Source organism: Bos taurus, chromosome 19 (genome assembly GCF_002263795.3).
Source record: "Bos taurus isolate L1 Dominette 01449 registration number 42190680 breed Hereford chromosome 19, ARS-UCD2.0, whole genome shotgun sequence".
In the NCBI taxonomy this organism is placed as follows: domain Eukaryota; kingdom Metazoa; phylum Chordata; class Mammalia; order Artiodactyla; family Bovidae; genus Bos; species Bos taurus.
The window spans coordinates 13,465,848-13,484,290 of NC_037346.1; the positions used below are offsets into that span (position 1 = coordinate 13,465,848).

General features: G+C 45.7%; 1 protein-coding gene across 14 annotated transcripts in view; it reads right to left on the reverse strand.

The window, feature by feature from the left end:
* Positions 1-18,443, reverse strand: part of ACACA (acetyl-CoA carboxylase alpha) — a 286,753-nt gene that overhangs the window by 26,294 nt on the left and 242,016 nt on the right. For all 14 annotated transcript variants that reach the window (XM_024979601.2, XM_005219975.5, XM_059877716.1 and 11 more), the window contains 6 exon segments: positions 17,333-17,476; positions 16,614-16,734; positions 12,591-12,687; positions 9,259-9,355; positions 8,282-8,417; positions 194-371 (listed from right to left, as the gene is read on the reverse strand). In XM_024979601.2, the coding sequence (XP_024835369.1) occupies positions 194-371; positions 8,282-8,417; positions 9,259-9,355; positions 12,591-12,687; positions 16,614-16,734; positions 17,333-17,476 (773 nt within the window).

Consider the following 18,443-nt stretch of genomic DNA (forward strand, 5'->3'; position numbering starts at 1 on the left):
AAGTCTGACTCCAGCCTGGCTCCCTTCTCGTGCTGGCGGATGCTACCTAGAAAGCCTAGCTTTGTGACCCTGGAGCCCTCTGGGGACAGTCTGAGTCAGATAAAGGCCCCTCGGTTAGACAGGCTCTCCGGAGGACACCCGACAGCGGGAGGCTCCCCAGGGGCAGTGAGAGGAAGCAAGGAAGGAGCACTACCTGCTCTCGCGGTCCGCATACATCTCCATGTGCCGCGGGTTGATGGTGGGGTCAATCACCACCCAGGAGCCGCCTCGGAGCTCGGCCTGAGGCGGGATGTAGACCATCACGGGCTGCGAGCACTCCCGTAAGCCGTCCACGATGTAAGCGCCGAACTTCAGCACCTGGTCGTACATATCTGGGGAGAAAGAGACAAATCAAAGGCCATGAAGCGGTGCTTCCAAACACTGCTCCCGTCACGGTACACGGAGAAATAAGGCACTCGTGGCCAGAGGTGACAGGTCTGGCGGTGCAGCCACCCCAGGTCCTGGAGACTAAAGCGGCCAGTGTCCCCAGCTGTGTCCTGTTTAAGACCCCAGGCGATCTTCCAAAGCACGCCAGCTGTGCACTGTCTGGGTGTCCCTGGTGGTCTACGGGTTAAGAATCTGCCTGCCCATGCAGGGGACACAGGTTTGACCCCTGGTCCAGGAGGATTCCACATGCGCAGGGCAACTATGCCCGTGTGCCGCAACTGCTAAGCCTGTGCTCCACAACAAGAGAAGTTACCGCAACAAGAAGCCCAAGCAACACAACGAAGAGGAGCCCCTGCTGGCCGCGGCCAGAGAAAGCCTGCGCAGTGACGGAGACCCAGCACAGCCAAAACGAAAACAAATACATCTTAAAAAAAAAAAAAGTGCACTGTCTTTCGTGAGATACAGGGTGCAGGCCCTGTGGGCTGCATCTCCATTTTACATCTCCCCTGAATTTCTGTACTCAGGTCTCACCGCATTAATTCACACTCGCTCTACCAGTGTTGAGTATTTTTCATGTCAATATGTGATCTCTCTCACTACATTAAGTTTTCTGAAGGAACTATTCAAGCTCTTTTCAATTCTTCTCATGATACTTAGCATATGATAAGCCCTCCGAATGCACAGCTAATGAAACTGGATCCTTCAAATATTTTATCTCCAAAAAACTGCATCTTCCATCTTTGCATCCCCAGGGTCCTGGCCGGTGCCTGGAACATAGTGCTCAGTAAGTGTGTGCTGAATAAATGAACGAGTACATGCATGCTTTGCAAAAAACACAGTGAGAAAGAAAAAATTATCAGCTGCATTTTTATCAGGGTATCAATGAGAGAAAAATTTTAAATGCATATGTATTTATTGGAAATATCACACAACCACAGGAAAAGAGGAACCACCTCTTTATTCTGCAAAAGAGCATGTGCTGTAACACCCCTCACCCCCACCCCCCCACCCAGCCAAGGCCAGAAGCAGCCTGAAGAAAAGGGACCCCTGGTGTGAAAATAGAGGCAGTCCTTGGAAAGCAGGATCCGGGATCCGTTATTTATTTCCCAATAATTTATGGCTTTTCCCCATTTCCTAGCTCACTGAAGTCTAAACACTGCTAAAGTTTTAGGTTTATGATTCCAGATGTTTAATGAGTATTTCAGTGGAACCACAATGGATCCTTTGAAACACCAAATAGCAGGTTCAACTGAGTTCAAACTTTCCTATCAAAGAGAGGATCTCAATTTGGAATAAATCAGTCTGGAAAGCCAAAGCAAAGAAGGATTTTTTTCAGGAATTTAAGAGCAGACCAAAGAGAAATTGCTTTCATTGTAGTTACTGGCAAATTAAACTGCTACCTTCTCCAAAGTAAAAACGGCCTTCTCTCTATATGAATCATCAGTGAGCACGAGGGACCTGTGGAGGGAAGTGCGCCTCTCTCCACTGCTCCAACCTGGCTGGCTGGTCTGTGAAGGAATCCCCCCAGTTCAGAAATTGCCCCAGGAAAAACTCCCCATTCTGTGTGGAATGTGAATGGTCATACACTCTGTATATATGATCAGAACAAAGACATTTATTCCTTTGGGAGGAAAGCAAAGATCCAAAAAATTTACTGCTAATTACACAACTGCTGTATGAAGAGCAGGGAATAAAGGACTTTAAGCGCTTTACGCTAATTCCGTGGTTATGAAAATAATTGCTCAGTTCAAATTATTTTAACTAAATTAATTCTTTAGTGGATATTTCAACCAGAGCTACATAATAAAGTAATTGTGTAATTAGCAGTACATTTTTCAGTGCTGCCAAGAGTATAGTCTCAGAAACTGAGTAACAGAAAGGAGTGGCCCTCAGTGGTATCACACGCGGAGAAGAAATGGGAAGCGGAGATAAAATGACCAAGTGGAACAAAAGGAAATGGCACAAAACAATCGTTCCATGTGAAAAACAAAAAGTAAGTTAAGAGGTAAATGACTGCGTTTCCAGCCTCTTCGCTCACTTCTGTTGGGTTTGGGTGTTTTAAGTCTTCACTGAATTTGGTACAATATCGCTTCTGTTGTTTATGTTCTGGTTTTTGGCCTGTGAGGCATATGGGATATTAGTTTCACAAACAGGGATCAAACCTGCATCCTTTTGCATGGGAAAGCAAACTATTAACCACTGGCCTGCTAGAGAAGTTGGCTCTGTTAAAGATGTGTCTATATCGAAATCCAGCTCTGTACTGTGATGAACAGATCCGGCTCCCAAAAAAGGAGAGGACTTTATTCAAAATCTACTTCCCGTGTATAATTTAAAAAACCTTGATTTTGCGCATAAGCAAATTGTTTGGGATAAAGCTGAGTATGCGTGCATTTTATTTTTGGGAAATGGACTTTGGTCCCTCTTTTTATCTTCACAGCTAGCTTACTGTATACCAGGAAGCATGACTGCATGTACACACACGTATGAACCAGGAGCATGACTGCATGTACACACACGTATGAATCAGGAGCATGACTGCAAGTACACACACGTATGAATCAATCATCAGGAAACTCTGCTTCTTCTTGAACCCAAGTGACAGGTGAGTAAACTGAGCTTAAGCAAGTAAGAGGCAGAGTTGAGACTCTGAACCCAGATCTTTCTGGCTCTTGTAAGTCCACATTCTACTACTACATTCTTTTTTTTTTTTTTTAAAGAGTTTTTAAAAAGATTTTTTGATGTGGACTATTTTTTGAGTCTTTAATGAATGTGTTACAATATTGCTTCTATTTTATGTTTTGGTTTTTTGGCCACGAGGCATGTAGGACCTTAGCTTCCCAACCAGGGATGGAACCCACACCGCCTGCTTTGGGAGACGAAGTCTTAACCAATGGACCACCGGGGAAGTCCCTTTACTGCTACATTCTTAGCCCACCACTGTTAATTCAAGAAAAGAGCATGAAACCAAAATAATCTGCTGTCCTGGATCTGCTGCAACAGCTGAGTCAAATGAAAGCCTGAAGAGAGACATGAATAAATGAGTATTTCTGAATTTTGCCTGGACTTTCGATTCTGTTCAGAGATAGCAGAACTTGTACTAGCAGCTTTGTGCTGGGCTTGGATCTGACTGCCAAACAATTATCTTCAGGCCTCCAAGACCGTGAGCAGAAAAGAAGCATCAAGCTTCACTGAACCTGACAAGTTCGGGACGGAAAACAATGCCCCCATCTAACCTGGACCATCAACAGCCCCCCTCAACCCCCACCCCCGCCAATCCAAACCATCAAAACACGCAGAAAGCAACAAAGGCTGTTAGAATATAATAAACACACGCACAAACTCCACACACAACATGCTTGTACTGGGTCCCAGCTGCCCCAAACCAGACATTTCTGTAAGGCAGGTTGAAGCGCTTAGCAACGATCTGAATCACATTTGTTTGAAATCCCTTCATATTTCAGAGGCAGAGCAAAAGCACAGCCAGAAGCAGCAGGGGAAGGGGGATCCCCAAGGGTTTCGGCTAGACATCAGTCTGGGGAACTGCAAAGCGATGCATATGCTGACTGTCAACTCTCGGAGCTGAGAAACGCAACGGGAATGGAAAATACTGATAGGTTCCTCCTCGGAGAGGCGGGAGCCTGCGGATTTCTAAGTGTTCTGGGCAAAACCCATCTGCATCAATGGTGATCACGCAGCCTTCCCAGGGTGTTCTCGGCACCCCGGCACCAACCCTGTCTGGGGCCTTCATTGTGACCCAACGGGGATACTCCTCAGTGGCCACATGTACCAAACAAGAGAGGAGGGTGGGAGGGTGCGTCCGCAGCGCCCCACTCTTTCAAAACCGAGACAGATCTCATTGGCTTGGGGCGAGATTATCTTAGGAGCTGAAGGTAAACATCAGGCGTACACAGGCTACAGACACATCACGTCTCTTATGAGTTCATTATGGCTGGCTGACGTGGTATTTCAACATCCAAGTAATCAGAGACTTTAAAATAGACTTTCATTCCAGTTAAAGTTTTCAATAAATGTGTTTTTTTTTATTGTTATTTATAACCTGTCCTGGGAAAAAATAATAAGTATAACATGAAAAGCCGACTGAGAGTGACCCTGTAGCACCAGCAGTGAGGCAGCTTAATATCACTGGGATTTGCATCCTATCAAGCTATTCATGCTGAGGCTGGGACCCTGGTGCTAATTTCTAGTAAATTTCACGCTTGACGTCTCCCTGTTGTGGGTCATTGCCGGTTCGTCTAAATAAACTGCTTCCAAATGGCTCTTCCATCTAAATATTCAGCCAGTTTTTATAATTTAATTTTGCATTATGCTGAATAGCCTTCCGGCCAGATAGAGCTCATTGGGAGAAAAAGCACCAATACCATCTTGACATGCTTTTATTTATTTATTTATATTTTTACTGCTCGAATTAGACCTCCTAGGCCGACTAGTAAAGAGTTTTTTTTTTCCCCTCCACTAATGTCAATTTTCAGCATAGCAAGAGCTGTCTCTAATCTTTTCCTACTCATTACACACAATTTTGGAGTCATTTTACCCACAGTGCAGTCGGCTCCTGGCTGTGTGTTTGTGTGCACTCAGGGATGGCATAATTGTTTATTTTCCCTCCCTGCATAATCCCCAGCCAGTATTGAAACCCAAACTGCAAACATCTCCCCAAGGGATATGGAATGACTCTCAGCTTTGGTCCCTTTACATGAGATAATATGTAGGAAACATCCTGACCTGTATGTAAATATGAGGGGGGAGGCTGTTCCTCCCCTCCCACTGCCACATTCCTCTCTATCTTCCCCAAAGCTTATTTGTCTTAAGCGATGTGTAAATGAATGCAGCAGCACCACAAATTCAGAAAACACAGCTGATCTTGTTCCATATCAGGCTAATAATTCATTTTTGATTAGGGCCATCCCTAATGGGGATGGGGAGGTTCTATTTAATGGGTATAGAGTTTTATGTCAGGGATGATGAAAAAGTTTGGGGTATAGAGAAGAGTGATGGTTACACAACATTGCAAGTGTATTTAATGCTGACAAATTACACATTTACAAATGGTTAATATGACAAACATTATGTTATGTATATTTTACAATAAAAAAACTGTAACTCATTTTCTGAGTTCTTGCAGTTTCTTGTCACAATCATCCCAAAGCAGAGGGGAGGTAGGTGGACAATTATACTTTCTCAGGAACCCAGATGTTCTATTCTTGGGATAGTATAGGAGGTCTTGTTCTGGCTCGTGGCTCTAAACTGTGCTGCAGGAAGTAAAATGGATCTGTGTTCTCATTTCTTAGCTAAACGATCTTGGGAAATTTACTTAACCTAAAGTCTCAATTTATGTAAATTGTGGATAATAATATAACTCACCCCTTAGAGGGGCTTGTTGTGACGATTATGTAAGATAATGCATGTAAAATGGTGAGTGCGGTTTCTGGTGAAAAGAGCTCAATGAATCTTAATTGTTGTTGCTCTTATGGTTACAGGGCGAGCAGCCAATCTGGGGCAGAGCCAAATGTGCAGGAGAATTAAGCTTCCCCTACAAGCAGCACATTGCAAACTTCTGAGCCCTAAATTTGTTGGGACAGAGTAGCTAGGCTGACTTACTCCTAAGTAATGTCAGGATGAGTGAATTTTTCATGGTTTCCTAGAAAAGAGGTAGCTAAGGAGGAATAGCATTTGTATTCTCTTCCAAGTCTTAAAGTTTTTTTTTTTTTCTTTTGCTCAGTCATGTCCAACTCTTTGCGAACCCATGGACTGAAGTCTGCCAGGGTCCTTTGTCCACGGGATTTTCCAGGCAAGAATACTGGAATGGGTTGCCATTTCCCTATCCAGGGGATCTTCCCAACCCAGGGATCAAACCTGCATCTTTTGTGTCTCCTGCACTGGCAGGCGGGTTCTTTACCACTAGTGCTACCTGGGAAGCGACTTTTAATGAAAATCTTACAGCCAAGGGGTCTGGGATCAAGGGAAATCTGACGAATCTCAAACATACATACAGGAAAGGGATTCAGAGACTTCCCTGGCAGTCCAATGGCTAAGACCCTGTGCTTCCAAAGCAGGGGGCATGGATTTGATCCCTAGTCAGGGGACTGAGATCCCACATGCCATGGGGCATGGCCATAGAAATGAAAACAAACAAAAAAATAAATGAAAGGGATTTCAGCTACCTCCCCACCCCCACCCCCCTATACAGCATCATTCTCCTTTGAACACTGCGATATTTTATTTATACATCATGGGTTTAACTTTCTGCACAGGACATTTTTCTTGACTCCTGCAGGCAATGACTTTCCTGACTTATTTTTGTTTTCTCTGAAGCAGCATAGCTAGCTCCCTGCACGTAGGAACTCAATAAAAATGTGTAGGATTGACTTGTTTAACCTAGACTCTCAGTATCTCATGGTGGTTCCACTGATTTATCATCTTGGTCAAAAAATAATTCACCTTGAATAGGAATGTATGCAAACACTAACTTGCATGTATAGTCCAAGTCTCCCCAAACAAAGTGCAAGATGGGGCAGTTCTCCAGTAAACGTGGACAAAGGGGGCCTTTTCTACTAAAATAAAACAAAACAAAAAAACCCCACAAAAATTGCCCTGGCTGTCTACATTTGGGTAGGGAGGCTGGCCATCTGTGCAGGGGTTTTCCTGGCTGAGGAAGGGAAAGATGTTGGCAGAAGGCTCTCACTCCCTCCACACACAGCTGATGATCTGAAAGAGGGTAACTTCTCCGGGCTTTTCTTCCCTCAAAGGCAAGAGATGCTCCTGCCCCAAGCTACTCTGGGTGCTTTATTGAGTTCGTTCCCTCACATATTCTCTGCCTTCCCTCGGATCACGCTATTCACTTCACAGGATCGACTCCCTCCTCCCTCTCCTCCCCTAATCCACTCTTGAGCTCGCCCTGAGTCAGTCCTCTCTGGCTTCCACACAGCCGTGAACCTCTAGCCACTGGAGACAAAGCTTCGCAACGCTGGGAGGGAGAGTACGTTTGCCAGAATCGTCCATGGTGGCCCCGCACACAGGAGTCTCGGTAATCGCAATTCGGGCACGAAGCAGGGCCTTCCTAATCATGGTCTAATGCGCTGGAGTCACAGGCCTGCGGCTGCTGTCAGATCATCATAAAACACAGCACAGATTGCCACCGACAACACCCTCTGGTATCGAATTTGTTCATTTTCTCCTGATGAGGGCTAATTTCAGTATCTATCTTAGTCGGGGTAGAGCATTAAAGAGTAACACCAACAAAGAGAATGGCCACAAAAGAGGCATAAGGACTTAGCACGACTCAGGACCATCAGAAAGTCCACTGCTCACTAAACCTCCAACGGCGGTTCACCTAGATAACCCTAGTAGATGGTTCTGAAACTTTGTATGGAGCAGTTAAAAATGAATTTTCCCATTCAAGTTACAACTCGGAAGGTATCTCAGAGCGTAACCCCCCAAGGAGAAGGCAGTGGCACCCCACTCCAGTACTCTTGCCTGAAAAATCCCATGGACAGAGGAGCCTGGTAGGCTATAGTCCATCGGTCACGAAGAGTCGGACACGACTGAGCGAATTCACTTTCACTTTTCACTTTCATGCATTGGAGAAGGAAATGGCAACCCACTCCAGTGTTCTTGCCTGGAGAATCCCAGGGACAGAGGAGCCTGGTGGGCTGCCGTCTATGGGGTCGAACAGAGTTGGACACGACTGAAGCGACGCAGCAGCAGCAGCAACCCCCCAAAGCCTAGGGTGATGTGCTCAGGACACCCGGAAGCTCTGTGTGATATGAACACTTGCCACCTCTGCTGCAGGGTTCAGGGGCACTGGTCCCACCCTCCAGCCCAGGGCCGGACCAGTCACCTTTCATCCCACCGGAGAAGCCTCTCCAGTTGGCAAAGACCATCAGAGGCAGCCCTTCACGGTTGAAGTCCTTAATGGCCTGATACGTCTTAAACGCGGAGTCTGGGAACCAAACCTGGCCAGCCTGCTGGATAATCTGTTGGGAAAAGCCAAAGAGAAAGACACAAATAATGACACAGCTTGAAGGGGGAATCTCTTCAAGAAGGTGAGGTTTTACTGTTAAAAACTAGAAAAAAAAAAATTAAACCAAAGTTGTTCATCAAGATCAGCATCCTTCAAATAAAAAAGAAGAAAGGATCCTGGCTCTTGGACTTTGTTAAATATGCCTCTTTTTCAGCCTTGATTCCACCACAGCCCTTAGCCCCAAGGGGGGAACCTTACTGCTTCCAAGGGAAGGACAGGACCTGAGGCATTCTTGATCAATGCTTCCTAGGGCCACCTGAGGTGACCTGACTATACAACCCCAGCAAGCCCCCTGGTTAGTCTCCACGTGCGGCCACCTCTGTGCCTGGTGCAGCTTCCCTCCTCCGCTTAGTCAGCGGCCCCCACGGGCCCCCACTGCATAACCCCTAGGGAGGCTGTGAAAACCTAATCCAGACTGCGGCATTCACGTCTGACGTTGAGGGCAGGCGTCCTTATCAGTTCCAGAAGCAGCTCTGCCACGCATGTGCTTGGAGAACCCAGGACCAGTGAGCCCGCAGCATCACCTCAGCCGTCTTCCGGCAAGACCACATTTTCCACAAAAGGAGACTTTTTTCTAGCATCCGTAAGACCACTGTAAAGACCTAAGAATTTAGCTTGTGGTGGATTCCGAGTCATCTTAAAAGTAAGCACGTGATGGTCTAGACTCATTCAAGGCTGCTGACTGTCCTGCCTGTAAAACTGGTGGTTCGCAATGCTCCCAGTATATCCACAGCTCTGCAGCGGGGAAAACAGAGCCCCAGGCATGGGCACTCAGGGTACTAGAGGTGACCTACCTTGGCTTCAGAATCCAGGTTTGCAGGATCAGCCGGGATGCTCAGCTCCACTGTTCGGGTTTCTACGGCAACTACTCCCACGGGTATTCCTCCTAGCCTGATAAAAAACGAGCCGTGTGAGGGCCTGGTGGATGTCATCGTTACAGCTAGTCAATTATTTTCCAATCCTACATCAACACCTTGGTGGAGGGGGAAGTGGAGACAAATGTAGAGTCGGGGGAAATCGGACTCTTCCTGGGGTAAAATATTACTTTACAGATTTGGTAAATACGGTAAATTGGAAGGAAAGCACCCTCAGAGTCACGCCTGTTCCCCAGCACAGGATAGATTTAAACCAAGGCTTGTACCAGGGAAGCCCCTTCATTAAGACTCAACAGCCTAGTACATGTATGAGATCTTGTGCACGTGGGCATGTGTGCACACATGTGCACGCACACACACACATTTTCAATCACTGTAATAGGTGAAATTGCTCAGTTCACAGCAGGTCTTTGGTAAAGATGGAGGGGAATGGTTGGACAGGTGGTGGTAACCTGAAACTCCACTGTAACAGAGCTGTCGTTGTCTATGGACTACTAATAACGGGCTTCCAGGTAAGACGTGACGGGAGAGTAGGTCTCACCATCGGGCGTATGGATGGGGAGTCTGCAGGCGTGTTGTAGGATGATGAAAGATATACACCAAGTGTTGGGAGGTGGTTAAACAAGCCCTCAACTTCCTCTTCCATTGGAAAAGAGCGAGGGGCCAGGGATAACCTTCAGAAGTAACCTTGGTGGAACAGGTGATCTATATTGGAAGGATATATTTAATCTCTATGCTCTGTTAATTAAAAAAAAGTTCTTCAGGGGCTCAAAGCCCCTGCACCTGTACTTCGTGACACCCTCCCACACGTGGTCCTCATAAAGATTTCCTAGTAAAAATCAGGAAGGCAGAGAGAAAGTGGGTGAGTGCGAGCAAGTCTGCAAGGTACAGGGTGAGTCCTCACTCTGGAAAAAGTGATTCAATCTTCACCTTCTGAGCTGCATTCCTTGGGGTTGGGGCTGGAGCGGGTTATAGTCTCCCATTCCCCACGGCATCTCCATAACAAAGTTTTCCGTGGAGGATGCTCTTTGGTTGTCACACTGGCTATTGGAGATGGATTCCTGTCATCACAAGAGGCCTGACAGGGGCCAGAGTGGGGACCACCCACCCCCTTGTCACTTGCCTGCACTGAATCAGAACCAAAAGCCCTCTAGACAACCAGACAACGAGCGGCAGGTACACAGGAGGGTTCAGAAATATTTCTGTTCACAATGATTAACAATCCAACTGGAAACTTGTAATTGCAAAAGCCACCCTAAATCGGTAACTTATAACTTATATATTAGGGCCCATGTGACCTAATAAAGAACATCTTTATCCGAGTATTACAGTTATTTATTGAACTTGAAAACAGCTCAGAACAACTTCTGTTTTCTATTATACTTCATATAAATTTTATCAGGCTAGCACATGAAGATGCTACATCTTGTTTTATAGTGTGTCCCTGGACAAGGTGCCATGGAATAATAAAAGACAATTTACAGCCAATAGCACACATATTCCAAACATACATACCAAAGATGAGTTTTGGCAGCACTTACAGTAACAATCCCAGAAGAATACATTTATATTTATTTCTCGAAATGCCATTGCTTTAGAAAGAAGCTGGCTCCATTTGTGTTTTATATACTTGTGAGCATGTGTGTGTGGTTTGGAGTGAGAAGCCCAGAACTCATCAGATGGAAAGAAAGAGAGTCAGGGTGAGTGTTGCAATAAACAATGGCAGAGCTAACCGAAGCCAAGCTTGACTGATCTTGCTCGTGGAACAAGCCCTGTTCTTCCCATCTTAAGTGGGAAGCATTATTCTCTTATTTCCCACGGGAGGATCTTAAAGACATTAACAAAGGTTTGGTTTATCTGAGGCTTAAAATCAGGCATATTTTTTACGGAGGGGAAAACTGAAGCAGAGTATAGTTGAGAGATGCTTTCTCAAAAAGTTGGTCCCAGTGTCCTTCAAAGACTCCCTATAGCAAACCAATAGGTCCCAAGTAGGGGGGCTCTCTCCCCAGTGGGACTTCTCTAGACACAAAGAATAATCCTCCTTGGGACTTGGAAGCCCGTGGTGAGGCAGAAGCCTGGGATGCCAGAAAAAAATGGGAACTAGTCCCTGGGAGCCGTGGCTTGGGCCAACTCCAGGCTGACTCTTATTCAGACCCACAGGGGAAGAGCCCGTCTGTGGGATTTGCCATCTGATGGCCCCTTGTCACTGGCAGCACGAGGTCTGCTGACCGGCTGGGCGGAAACAACCATAAAGCCTAGAATTATTTTCAAGGCTGGAATCTAAATCTCCCCCCGACGTGGCATGCTTGAGAATCTGGAGCAGGTGCCACTTTTCACCAAGATAAGGGAAACTGATTGCCCCCGAGAGGCAGGTGAGCTCCAGATGTGGGTCCCCAGGGCGGCATGTCTCCGTGGTGCGGGGCCAGATTAAGATCAGCCTTGGCAGGTGCTCGTTACGGCAAGCGGTGCAGATTATTCCGTGCAGGGCTCGCTGTTGAGTGAAGCGCTTCTTAGAGTGGGTATTAAAATTTAATAGAAACTTCGATTCCCCACTTGAAAAATAGAGGTATTCCTGCAAACTATTCCAGCTTATTTTACTCCTGTTTCAGGTCAACTCTTTTTTTTTTTTTTTTTTTTTGTAATTCAAATCTGATGATAAGCCAGTCTAGTGCATTTGTTACTAGAATAATCTTGATGCCCTGAAGGAACTTCTTCCGGTTACACCGATCTTTCAGGGGGGTCACATAGAGAAGTAGATGAGTCTGATTCACTGGGAACCTACTTTGAAAAGAAAATGTTTTTTGAAGGTCATAGTGGGGGGTGTCTCTGGTGAGCTATGGCTATTGTGGTTGGGCTTTACGGCCCCCAGAGAGCTTTGCTTGTGGCATTATGAAAAGGAAATGTCGTCAAAACCAGACTTCAGATTAAACGCGTCGCTGGAGTTACATGCTGAATGACCACTGGGAACCAGGGCTCCAGTCAGGCAGCCTCAGGCATGACTACAATCCAGTACTCTTAGAAAATTTAGCCAAAGAGAGCATTGATGGTAAAAACCTATATAGCCCTTTGCTATTGCTGTTGTTGTTCAGTCACTAACTCCTGTCCAGCTTTCTGCAACCCCATGGACAGTAGCTCACCAGGCTCCTCGGTCCTTCACTACGTTCTGGAGTGTGCTCAAATTCATGTCCACTGAGTCGGTGATGCTATCTAACCACCTCATCTCGTTGCTTCCAAAACAAAAGGGGTCTTACCTGGCTCTGCCAACCACCACAGTCTGTGCCCACGGTTGCATGATCTCTGAGAAAGAGCCATAGTCAAAAAATCCACTCAACCACTGACCTTTCTGGGCTACAGAAGGGAAAGCAAGGAAACAGAAAATAAAGATGATCAGTTCATTCAAAATACACCAGAACTGGCGAATGGAAGGGTGGATCTGAGGGGTTATTTGGGGGAGTCTGTTGTTGTTTTTAAACATATTATAGTAGGTGGAAACATTAGGCAGCTCAATGTTCATCTGCCTTCAGACCTCATCTCCTATTTCATTTGCTAGTCTGAATAAAAAGAATCATTTATCAGCAAAAGCATCATTTATTGTTAAACAATGGGGTTCAGCTAGCAGAGTTTGCGTGCTTTTAAATAAATAACCTGGCTTCTTTCGCAAAACACCACAAACATTTGTCAAAAGGCAGCTGAGTCATTAAAGATGTTTTCAAAATGTCTATCTCTACTTTAAAACTTAGCTTACAATTTTGTTTGACTCCACTGATTTCCTTTTGTTTGCTGTTGTTGTATCATTATAGCGCAAACTGTATTCATGTAATAGTCATGCTCTGCATTTGAAGAGGGGAAATAGGACTAAATTATTACAGGTAATATTTTAAAATTTGATTCCACTGATTTTCTTTCAATGGAAATATGAAGATAGGGAAATGATACGTATCAATATTAATGATCAGATGAGGACCCCAATTTGGGGAAGAGCTTCTCTGCTAGAAAAGATACACTTGATTTACCGCTGACCAGGACAATCCTACTAAAAGAAAGGGCCATGCCCACATACTCTTAAAAGTATCAGAAACAGGAGGGTCTGATCCTACACTTAATGGCATTACCCTCCCTTGTGCACGGGATTTCCTTCACTGGCAAGACAGTGACTGTCAACATCTTACTTTAAGAGAAACAACTTCTGTTCCACAGGTCTCCATGTTTGACTAAGGCCCCATCAAAGCCTCTGCAAACAGCTGTTTCCTAGCTGCCCTCTCAGCTCATCATTTCTCAGTGAGTCTTCTAATTTGAACATGGCCCTCCGCCCCCTAAAAACCCAAGTCCAAAACCAATTAAAAGTGGAGATCCGAGCAAGCTAACCTCTGCTGACTTAAACAGGATGGAGAGTGTTTTATCAAGACTAAACTTGTAATTACTGTGTTCTACATCCCTTGCCTCTATGGCCCCCATGTAAAATGTGATCATCCATTTCAAAATTATCTCTCTATCGTGAGCCCAAAGCTGATCGTTTAGATTCTGGGCTCGTGTTGGGCGTCAGTTTGAAGAATATCGTGGCACTATCTCCTCTAATAAATGACTTTAACTTTTCACCTAGAAGATATCTGCTTTAACTTATCACAGGGAATCATCTGCTTTCTTTAACGCTTCCACTAAATTAAAATCTGAAGTCACTCGATTTGGGAGCGAGTGTTAGCTGCACAGAGACAGCAGGATGAATTGCTAGGGAGTTGATGAAAAAATATTATCCCCAAACTAGAAAACTTAGTTTATCACAAATTCATTTGATTCTGCGGTTCTCATTAATAATAGCCAGGATAATGCCCCTCTACACATGCACACACACCTGTTCAACTCCTGAAAAAGGGTTCAGATTTTGATGAGGGTTCTAAACCAAACTTCTAAGTGCCTCAGGTTATCGAAGTTTTGTTAAAAAATAATTTTATCCATTTATTTATTTTTGGCTGTGCTGGGTCTTCACTGCTGCGTGGGCTGCTCTCTTGTTGCAGAGCATGCGCTCTAGGACATGTGGGCTTGTTAGCTGCCGCTCCCTGGGCTCTATCTAGAGCACACGCTCAACAGTTGTGGTGCATGGGCCTGGTTGCTCTGAGGCATGTGGGATCTTCCCAGACCAGGGATTGAACCCATGTCCCCTGCAGTGGAAGGTGGATTCTTTACCACTGAGCCACCAGGGAAGCCCAAGATACTGAAATTTTAACTTTGTATGCTTGGATCATTTTATGGTTCTTACTTCAATAATAATGATTTGGAACTACAGAATTCATTTCAAAGTGGAAATATTTTTTCTTTAAAACCCCTCCTGCCTAATATGTTGGTTGATGGAGGGGAGTCATTGGAGGGCTACAGGTATTATAGGTGGGATTTACTGGGCCCCCTCAAACAGCAGGTCATGTTCAGTTCATCAGTAGAACTTAGAAGCCACTTAACATGGCTCTAAATTATTCCTAGGAGAACATTCACTAGGTCTTGTTCTGATTTCTCCCAGAAAAGTCCTGCATTTTATGACTGATAAGATATCTTAGGCTCATGGCTCTTATTATAAGTTTTGGTATAAAAACGAGAGGTAGGGCAAAGATTACTATGATGATTCTTATATGTCAGAAAAACTATTTAATTTTATTAAGATTAGCAAGAAAGGGCATTGATGACAACAGGTAAGGTTTTAAATTAAAGTCAACCCTGCTGCTGCTGCTGCTGCTGAGTCGCTTCAGTCGTGTCCGACTCTGTGCGACCCCACGGATGGCAGCCCAACAGGCTCCCCCGTCCCTGGGATTCTCCAGGCAAGAACACTGGAGTGGGGTGCCATTGCCTTCTCCAAAAGCCAACCCTACTCTGGTGATTTTTCTGTCTATAGTTAGGTTTCCGAATTAAGCCAAACTCCTAAGTATTACCTGTGTGACCTTGCCCAAATCACTTAACTTCTCTGAGCTTGTAAAACGGTCATCTCATTTTATCTCTGAGAAACAGAAAGTCCAAATAAGATAGTGTATATGGAAGTGCTTTACAGTCCCACCTAGCTTTTCCAGGGGTGCCCACATAGGATTACTAAGCTTTCCTTAGGAAGAATTATTTTTTTCTTTTTTAACTCTTTGGCTGCACAACATGGCATGGCGGATCTTAGTTCACCAACCAGGGATCCAACTCACGCGCCCTGCACTGGAAGCGCAAAGCCTTAACCACGGGACTGCTGGGGAAGTCCCTGAATACCTCTTTCTCTTTCAGCAAAGTCACAATGACTTTTAAATTTAAGGAATTATCTTCTGCATTCCATTCTTTAAAATATAGCCCTTTGTAGGGGGGTGGGGGAGGGAACAGTTGAAAGAAACATGCAAAAAAGAACATTTTCCCAAAAAGCCTAAAAAGGTAGATTCAAAATGTAGCAGGAGGATTTGGGGCTTCACGAAAGAACTTCCTGCTAAATAAGGTTTGTTAAAATCGCCAAGTGGGCTAGCAAACGGGAATGTACATTTGCCTTCAGTGGAGTGACCTCTTTTTTCCCCTGTTGTTGCTTTTTAAGCTTGGTATAAAATAAGCCCCAAAACAGAGGGATATATTAGATAAATATAGAGGAAGGGCTTGTTCTAACTCAATATAGCTATCAAATTAAAAGTTCTGTCCTCCAACCAGGGAAAGACAGTAACTTCCCAGGTGGCACAGTGGGTATGAAGCCACCTGCTGATGCAGGGGACCTGGGTTCAATCCCTGGTCTGGGAAGATCCCCCACGCTGCGGAGCAACTAAACCCACGCACCGTAACTAACAGAGTCCACTTACCGCAATGAGCGATCCCACGCGCCGCAACGAGGACCCGACAGAGCCGAATAAAGAAACACAGCTTCAAAAACGACCACAGAATAAATAAAACGTCTCTGTTTACACAGGCTAGATGCTCGAAGATTCTGGTCCTATCACTCTTTGACTTTATGGGTTATATTTAACTGTTTTGAAGTTTTTTGAGACCAGTAAGTAATAAGGGCTCCAATAACAGAATAAAGAGAAGAAACGCACTAATGACCACAGCGCTCAGAACTGACTCAAGAGCTGATTTCATTCATTTTTCATTTGTTCTTGACGGATTTTCTACCTTTTTCTTCAGAGAGCTGTTGTTTTTCCACATTTCCCTCATTCCCAGGTACTTCCGGGGCTCTGTTTTCTTTGTCACATGCTATTGTGCAGGAATTGGTTAGTGACGGAAGGGAACACTGAAAGCGCGAGGGCCAGGGTGCCACGGACCCTCTAAAATACACATACTTGGGTGAGGCCGGCCTGCCAGCATCCACCGAGGGTCATACGGCGCCTTCGTGGGCACAAACTCGATGACTCTGTCTATTGGATCCTTGGAGTTCAGGAGAGGAACTGAACTGTATACACTCTAGAAGGTGATGGGAGGGAAAGAGCACAGCGGTCAGTGAACAACTCGTAACTCAGCAACAGTGACAGACAAAAAGAGCAGGACCCACATACGGAAGCACACCCGTTAGTCTCATCCATCAGCTGGAAGGACCCCAATCGAGAGCCAGGCCCTGAGAAACAGGTACAGCTCGCAAGTCTCACGTGGGAGCCTGGTAGAAAGTGGGGCGATTGGACTCTTGACTTCAGTGCGCCCAGGCTCTCTGGGAAGTCCCCTAGAGGGGTGGACACCGATGACAAAGGGGAAAGCCCCACAATGAGAACGAAGCCTTAAGAAGCTAGGGTCTGAGCCCAGACAGGACTCAAGGCTTCCCTGGCTGGATATCATCAGAAGGGGGCCTGACCCCTGAAATCCAAAGGTGTTTTTAAAGAAAGGTAGGAGGCAAAAGATGGCTTTAAGAAAAAAAAAAAAGAAAGAAATCAACAGCTTCTAGAGAATATTCTGTAAGAAAAAAATCCTTCTCCCATAAAGGAGTCCCATATGCTGAGGCAGTGAGCTGTGGTGAAAAGGCCGGGTTCTCCGGGCCTTTCGGTGCCGGCAGCAAGCGGGGAGGACTCACCTTCGGCATGTAAGACAGCCAGTGCAGGACGGTGAACACCCCCTCGAAGTCGTCACAGACGGTGCTGTGCGTCACCCCATTGTTGTGCATGATCTGGATGCCCCCCAGCTGGTTGTTGGAGGTGTATACTTCCCTCCCGAGGACCTAGGGAAACAGGCCAGACAAAAGACGTTCATCCAGTCAGAGAGAAAGGCAAGGTCTGTCTCGTAACTGCCACTAAAATGGATTCTTTTTTCTGCAAGACAGAGTCTGGCCTCCGAGGGCTGTGTCGAGGGACTGTCTGGACCTTTGTCCTAAAAAGAAAACTCAGAAGACACAAAGGGCATTTTAGACAATCACATACTCTGCTGCAATTTAAACACCAGCAAGCCCCTCTCTATCAGCCGCCACAGACGCGTGGTGGCATCCTGGGCTCTGGGGGGAGACCACAGTGGTGGGTAACGCTGGGGCCCCGAGACGCAGGCCACGCCACGCTGCTGCCCGCAGACGCAGAAAGGGGAGTGCCTGGCTGCTGACACCCTCGAGCGACGAGTCTCAGTTAAACAGGAGCATAGAGAGGTTTGGACTCCTCGTTTTTTCCAAGGGTTACTTTTCCCCTTTATATTTGATGTTTCAAGTGAAATCCTGAAGCAACTCATGACACATACATGAAGCCTTGAGCCTAAAGTCCTCTTTGTGTGCTAGGCACAGGGCAGTGATTTATGCCCAAACCCACTTCTCCTGGGTCCTTTCCTCCCCAGGTTCCAGGGACTTCAGGGCCTCAATTCCCTGGTCTATCCACCCCTGGAGGAGTTTAACTCTTGTGAAGATGAAAGGCACCTGCGATTGGAAATCATAAAGTTACCTTTAAAAAAGAAAAAAAGAAGAAAGAACATTCTTCGACTCGGAAATTGTAGGGCTTCTGTTCCCCTTGAAGATTGGTTAATCATTTCTTTTGGGGAGGGAGGTTTTCCGACCCAGCAGATGGAAGCTGGGCAGCCTGACCACGGACTCCTGCAAACTGCTGAGTGTGTAGTAATTGCCAGTCATCTACGGTAGCCCTGGAGAGCTCTTAACAGCTGTGGAGCCGCTTACTGTATGTTACCTTTTCTTTCTTTCCCCTTTCTCCTCC